Source organism: Atta colombica, unplaced genomic scaffold (assembly GCF_001594045.1).
Source record: "Atta colombica isolate Treedump-2 unplaced genomic scaffold, Acol1.0 scaffold63, whole genome shotgun sequence".
Classification (NCBI taxonomy): Eukaryota; Metazoa; Arthropoda; class Insecta; order Hymenoptera; family Formicidae; genus Atta; species Atta colombica.
In genome coordinates this window covers 107491-115363 of record NW_017259554.1, presented here as the reverse complement: position 1 = coordinate 115363, position 7873 = coordinate 107491, and the positions used below count along the sequence as shown (strand labels likewise).

General features: G+C 31.3%; 1 protein-coding gene across 1 annotated transcript in view; it reads right to left on the bottom strand.

The window, feature by feature from the left end:
- LOC108692179 (DAZ-associated protein 2-like) overlaps positions 1–7873 on the bottom strand; it is a 38260-nt gene that overhangs the window by 22715 nt on the left and 7672 nt on the right. Inside the window, exon 2 of the mRNA XM_018200343.1 lies at positions 4760–4828. Coding sequence (XP_018055832.1) covers positions 4760–4828 — 69 coding nt within the window. The remainder of the gene's footprint in view (positions 1–4759; positions 4829–7873) is intronic.

The following is a 7873-nucleotide window of genomic DNA, read 5'->3' as shown; positions in this document are numbered from 1 at the left end:
TTGAAGAAATTTGTTAGATCATAGTAGCCATGTTGTTAAAGTGACATCTGTCAAATTTGTTGTGAATTGTTTAGTAGTATTTGGCAAATCACCATGGAAGGTCATAGTGTTGAGCAATGTGTGCATCATAAAATTTTATTATCAAAATCAGTGCTCCGTTCGAGAAATGTTCCGCGCAATTTCGCCAAACAAATCATTTTTAGCGATAAGGTTCATTTTTGGATGAATGGATATGTGAACAAGCAAAATTATCGAATTTGGGACGATACCAATCTACGCGAGATACACCAGTTCCAAATGCATCCCGAGAAAGTCACTGTTTGGCGGATTTTGATCTGGCGGAATCATCGGTCCGTACTTCTTCCAAAACGAAGCGGGCGTTGCCATAATCGTCAACGGCGAGCGCTACAGATCGATGATAAGCAACTTCTTGTGGCCTAAAATGGATGATATGGATACCAATAACATGTGATTCCAACAGGATGGCGCTACGTGCCACACACCGCATGCCTCGATGGACATTCTGCAAAAACATGAACGATTTGAAGGCATGGTTACCTCGCGCGGCGGCGACGTGAACTGGCTACCGAAATCGTGCGATTTAACGTCTTTAGACTTCTTTGGGGCTATCTTAAATCGCAGGTCTATACGAATAAACCGCAAACAGTTGATGCTCTCAAAGTCAACATAACAAACGCCATCCAGCAAATTCAGCCAGATTTATGCGAGAAAGTCATCGAAAATTGGAATAGATGTTATCAAGCGAAACCGTGGCGGACATTTGAGCGATGTTATATTCCATACTTAATGCCATAAAATATTCTTTCAAATAAAAAAAAAATTGAGTGGATATCTCATACACAACTTATTTTATTTACATTTAAAAATCGAGCATCCTTATTGAAAAATCCTTTATATATACCATAGTATATATAGAATAATAGTTTATTGTCACCAAATTACGTGTAACGTTAGTTGGAGTTAAAATGCGCATGTTATATTACAGTTAAAATGATTACAGTTAAATTTGTTATAATTTTGATGAATTCATATATACATATGAATTCATCAAAATTATAACATAAAATTCATATATACATATGAATTCATCAAAATTATAACATAAAATTCATATATACATATGAATTCATCGGATATGAATAAGATGTGATTATGGATCTTATGTTTAATCCGGAATATTATAGTTAATTGAGATGATTTTACATTCCAACGAAAAAATAAAACTTAATGATAGTTTTCTTTATTAAAGAATTCATATCTATTTGAAATTATCGCGACTTGTTATTGCTCTCATTCGCCCATTAATTAACTAATTATTATGAATGTATATCAATTGTACACGAGTTAATTGCGCACAAGTCACTCACAAAGTGCTAGAAAAAAAAAAAAAAAAAATAAAAAGTAGAAGTCGCTGTGATTGGCAATGAATAATTGCAAGTGAATCATTCTCAACTATTATATGTTTTCATCTCGAGAACTCGATTTTTATGTTTTATCTTTAATAATTAATTCTTTTTCTCCTTATTAAAAAAAAATTTGAGTAAATCTAATGATTTTAAATGCAAACAAATCGTGTAGAATAATCATTAATATGCAATACATTATTATTGTATAATTATATAATTATATAATTATATATATAATTATATAATTATATATATTGTATAATTATAAAATATATTGTATAATAATAATAGCAATTTTTAATTGGGATGTAAAAGCAATACGACTATTTTCGGATTAAATAAGATGCGATGTTTGCGCAATATGAGATTTTTTTTCATATACTATAGTTTCGCAAATTATAGGAAAATTGTTGGAAATTGAAATCACTGATATATCAGTAATCAGTGATATTATATCAGTATTAATAAGTCTGTTTTTTATGGAAAAATTTTCTAAACTGATGCATATGGTACAATAAGTTGAAATAAAACAAATATTAGGCTTTACTCTTTATAGCTAAATTTAATTTCTTGCGATTCATCTTTCCTCTTTTTCTGTTAGACAGAAAAAGAGAAGAGAATTGTGCAAGACATACAGCTAGAAGGAACAGATCTATAGCTTATTTCATTTTAACTTTGCACCGTTGCAATCACTTCAGCAATAAAAAAAACAGATATAATTGGAAGATATAAAGTTTATTTTACAATATGCTTTTTGTATCTTGTTTCTTGCTATTTTTTACTGCTTTTTTTCTTTTTATATCATTTTTCTATTGCATGAGATAAAAGTTAACGAACTTCGGAAAAAACAAGAAACACATGGCGAGATATAAAATTGTCGACCGCTAAACGGAAAAACCAAGAAAACAAAAAGCACATTGTAGAATAAACATGAACGATGAATTAAAGAAAACAAAAGTGGTTCATTATCGACTATTCAAGATGAATGAGAAAAATCAAGAAAAATTCAGAATATAATTTTAAGATAAAACTTGTTTTTACAGTAAGTATAAATAAAAGAAACTAATTAAAGACGAGCATTAAAGGATAAATAAGTGGAAGATAACATAGAATCATCATAAAAAAAAATACATTTTTTTAATCAACTAAAACCAGAGTAACTGTTTCTTATAGAATAACTGTTTCTCATAAATTTGAAGTCATTGAATTCGAATTTATAAATTACGTCTAATTTGTTAAATAATCAAGAAAAATAGCAGAATATAAAATTCTATACAAATTGAAAAAAACATTTGAAGGAAGAGCAAAAGTAAGTATGACAAGATTGAAAAAAACCTCAAAATGCGGTCACAGAATGATTTAAATACATTTTGATGAGTCAAATAAAAAAGATAATAAATTAAAAAATTTTACTTTACTGATGTTAGATATTACAGCCTAATATATTGTCAAATCAATGTAAAGCAACAGTCAGATGATTTTTGTGAGTTACAGAAAGTTTTTTCCAGCCTCAGAAATGATTTTAATTGTTTTGGAATATAAATTGAGCGTTAGATAAATTAAGTACAGAGTTGGGCACGAAGTGGATCACTGCTATTAGTTATATAGTTATATATGAGTTTCGAAAAGGACTGAAGTCTGAATTGAGTTCGAATTTGCAACTTTTGGAAGATAGATTTAAAAATAAAGATAAGAATTCGTTTTGAAATGGATTTACCATTTCTGAACAGCGTGAAAGTGACTTCTCTCAGAACTATTTCAAATTTATCGAGGATATCAACTAGGAAATTAAAAGAAAATTTATACTCTTTCAATCTTCTAAGACTGAATTTTTTTTCAAAAGATTTTCAGATTAATTTTCTCTCGTATTCTTTTTTGTTTCTCTCTTTAAGTTCCAGCAAAAGTTTGATCATGGCCCGCGCCTTCCATAAATGGATACATTTTTCGATAAATAAATGTTTTTATTTCTGAAATTCTGTATTAAATATAATGTAAACTATAAATACGCTAACATATTATAAGTGTGTTCTAAATACGGGTCCATATATTCATTCCATGGAAAAGACGTAACATTAGTCCAAAAAAGTGAAATGAAAAAATATAAAAATTCGATAAATATATTTAGACTAGATCAATGATAATAAAAAAAAAACGAAAAGAAAGAAATCATTACATTCGTATAAATATATATTATCAATTCTAAAAAGGTAAACAAAAGACATGTAAAAGCTTGTTTCGATAACTCATTCATAATCACTTGGATATATTGCTAATATCGGTTCTTATTTCCCGAATATATCTTATATAATTATATTGCATTTTTTTCGAAAATAACGGTTACTTTCCGTAAAATGTATGATGCGCATGTATCATTTTATATTCTCATTATTCACCAAATGTTAAACTAGTTAGGGATAAAATGATACATGCATCCCGCAAACAATTGGCAAACAATTGGCTGCGTTCAGCGGATTCAAGTTGAGTGAGCGCTCGATCTTATTGGTATATTCTTTTAGATCATCTAATCAACATTTTAAATCTGAATGAAGAATACATCAATAGCAGCGAGTGTTCTCGATTGTTGAGTCCGCTGAACGCAGCTTGGATGCATCCAGATGCGCAATCGCCCACTGAGTATTCATGAAGTTCTTTCATATTGGCATATTCTGTTAAATCCTAAAATATAGATTAATCTAAAGATGAAAGAATAAGTACTCAGTGAGCGGTTGCATTTGGATGCACCCGATAGGTGTAGTAAATCTTAATCTTAAGAAATTGAGCAATCATAGTCGAATGTCAGAAGAACAATCAACTATGATTGTTCAGTTTCTTAAGGCTTAAGGCTTACTATATCTATTGTGTTTACGGGATTACAGAATGCAGCCAACATAAAGTAGCGTATTTGAACAATCGGCAAAGAAACAAGATAAAATCCAAACAATCGGCGAATTGATGCGATTGTCCGCACTTATTACAATATTACGCTAATTGTAAGATTTGTAAGAGATTATAAAATTTTACAATAATAAAATGTGAAGAAAAGCGCTAGAGAGTGAAGCGTTGTAATCGTTGCGTAATTTTTATGTGTAAATCTTCAATTTATTTGAACGTTTCGGTTCACGTTTGAGTCATCCTCAACAATAAACGTGAATCGAAACGTCCAAATAAATTGAAGATATACACATACAAATTGCACAACGATAATATAGTGCTTCACTTTCATTAGCCTATTTTCTTTATCTTTTATTATTGTAATAATTGCGAGAGTTTAAATTGTTATTTAAACTTGCATTTTTTAATTGTATTATAAGATTTTTTAAAATCTATCTTACCACCATAAGTCGGGGGTTGCGTCGGCGCGGGAACAAAGCCAGTCGGTGGATGCGGCGCCACCGGATACGCTGTAACATAAGGTAATACGTAATGCAGCTCTACCTGAATTCGCAGGTCGCGAATAGCATGTGTGTGTGTGTTCGATCTAAGCCAACATGGTACGTGGTACCACACTGCCAGAAAGGACGAGTGCCGGCGCAACCCGTCCGCGTCTCGACGCGACACCGAAGAACGAAATCCGCACATAATCTTAGCAGATCGTAAATCTCGTCCGCGTCGAGCACGCATAGAGCGCGTCGTCGAGATTAGGGGCGCGATTGGATCCTCTCCCTCGTTGTGATTTCAAATCAATTCCATTTTTCTGCATTATCTCAATATCAAAGTGGTCCGAACAGATTCGATAACATTTTTAAAATTTTTGTTTTTCAGCTACTTGTTTGAAATGATTTCAGCAAATGTTCAATTTTTTAATTATTCACGTTCTTTTGGGATTTGATATTTCTTGATGAATATAATCCATACTAGATTTACAGCACAATAGTACAAATTGCTAAAAGCCAAAATCAATTCAGCAATTTGAGCTTGAGATACTCATTAAAATATGTGTATTTAACTAAGTGATATTTGTGATAACAAAATGAATAATTGAAAAAAATGTATAAGAAAACCAGTTTAAGATGGTAGTTTTGAGCATCGTTCAATTCACGTTTCACTTCACATTTCATTTCCAGACGATTCTTTGCAAGCCACTTTCAGTTCAAGCTATTGTTATAAGTTGTTTTAGTTATAACCACTTCGATGTCATTAATTCGAAATACTTCTTTCAGAATTAATAGCATTGAGATAAGTTTCATTCCCGTAACGTGCCCGAAGATAATATGAAAGACATGTTTTCGCCACATCGAAGAGATCGTCCAATGCGCCGCCGATCTCCAGAGTGGTACTCCCACACCCAAGTATATCTTACACATGACATACACCGTTTTGATCAAGATACTATTCAAAGCTCAAACAATGTTAGTCACTAAATAATGGTGAAAAGAAATAACCGAAGATATCGCGCCCGCCTGTCGCTCCCGGGGCCTTCCTTGAGCTCTATTTCGCCCGGCGTAACTGCCGGGGCGCAGACGGGCTTTTTTATAAAAACATTTACAAGATGACCAACCACTCCTCTTATCTTGAAAGACATCTATTCAATCTTTGCATTTATTTCTTATGAAATTGTATATTCACACAGGCGACTTTCCTAATCATTTTGGCATGTATTTAAAAATTTTCTAAACATGAAATCTTTGAAAATGTCCTTCTTCATAAATATAAATAAAAATGAGAAGATATTAACCTTTGAGTAGATTACTACAGCACTCTACGTTAATTATCTTATAAATCTTGTTCTCTGGAAAAGAAAAATAAAAAGAATCCAAAAGTCTTAAAGTTAATTATTTTTATATTTTTACATTCCTCTATCTTATAACAATAAAATAATATAAATTTAACTACACATACTGTTAAAAAATATTATTATAAAATAAAATTTATTTGAGGATATTCTGAACACCCCACTTACTTAAAGGTTAAAAGGAAGAAAATTTCTGTAGGGTAATATTTTTTAAATAAGAAACAAAAGATAAAATATACTTATACTGCAACTGGATATATTTATCCATATTTATTAATATAAATTTTTATCCATATTTATTAATAAAGATACAATTTTAAAAAGTGATAGAAAAAAAGCCAATGATTTTATCAACTTAAATCTGATAATTTTGATTTTAATTGTTTCGATTTTTGGAATGTCTTTTTCTTTTCGAGAAGTTGATCATCTTGGACCATACCCATTCGAGGATCCATCGAGATCGCTAATAAATCGTCCACACAAATGGATCCACGATCAAGGAGTTAAAACGAATCGCACTCGAGAATAATTCGATAAGAAATCTTCCCGAATAGAAAGAATTCATGTACTAACAAACTTTAATGTATTTGAATGTTCTTTGAAAGTTTTTGAATTTTTGTTAGTCGAAGTTCAAAATCATTGCTCACAGAAAATTCAGACAATTATTCTCGAACAATGATTCGTCAATGAGCAACCTTTACTTCTAAAACTAAGATTTAATACGAAACCGATCTCAAAGCAAATAGCGTTACGCAATCAAGGTAGAAGCCAAATACATTCGTCTAAAAGGTTGAGCCTGAGGGATCCATGTAAGAAAGGCATCAACAAACATCCGTTCAAGTATGTGCAATCTTTAAGATAAATTATTAACGTCTTGGATTCTTGCAACAAATAAATGCTTTTTTTTAATCCATGCGAAAGTAAGGCTACGTTATATCGATCGATATATTTTGCAGTTTAGAGTGCTTGACACTCAATCGCATAAAATTTAGAATAATTCTATTGCCTGAGACGCTTTAATCTTAATTATTTATCTTAAGTCAGCTCATCTTTTTGCTATATAAAGATCTCACAAACTTGGAATCTGCATCAAAATTGAGATTTGTGATTCTTATTATTACTATTTATTATATTACTATTTTTAGATACTGTTTTTTCGCATCTTCGAAAGTGTTTGATTGCGTCCTGCATTTATCCAAAACATCAATAATCTATTCATCTGTTTTCATCAATCATTAACCCGTTATATTCTAATCTACTTATCAACAATATCTTTACATTCATATTAGATTTAATTTCCAGCAATATCTGAAAAAGTGTAGTTTTCGAATATAAAGGGTTGAAGATTAATTCAAATGCAAATCGATCAATCCCGAGGCTCGACCGTGTTCAAAAAACAGAAAACGACAAAAACAGAGCTAAAATAAAGCCAAGTACGAAGGATAACGGTTGCTCCAAAAAGTGATGTTAAAACAAGCCCAAATATTCGAAGGACTCGCGATATGAAAACGGCAGTCCGCCTTAACATCATCATTATCATTATTGTCATCGTGTCATCGTTCTCGTCATCATCGCCGTTCTCATCATCGCCAGCAATGACGAGATGCGATTTCACAAGTCGAGCCGAGAAGAAGAGTCTCTATATGTCTCTCTTTCTCTTCTTTTCTATTTTCTTTTTTTGGGCGGTGAATGTGTAATTTATACAATGAGTATA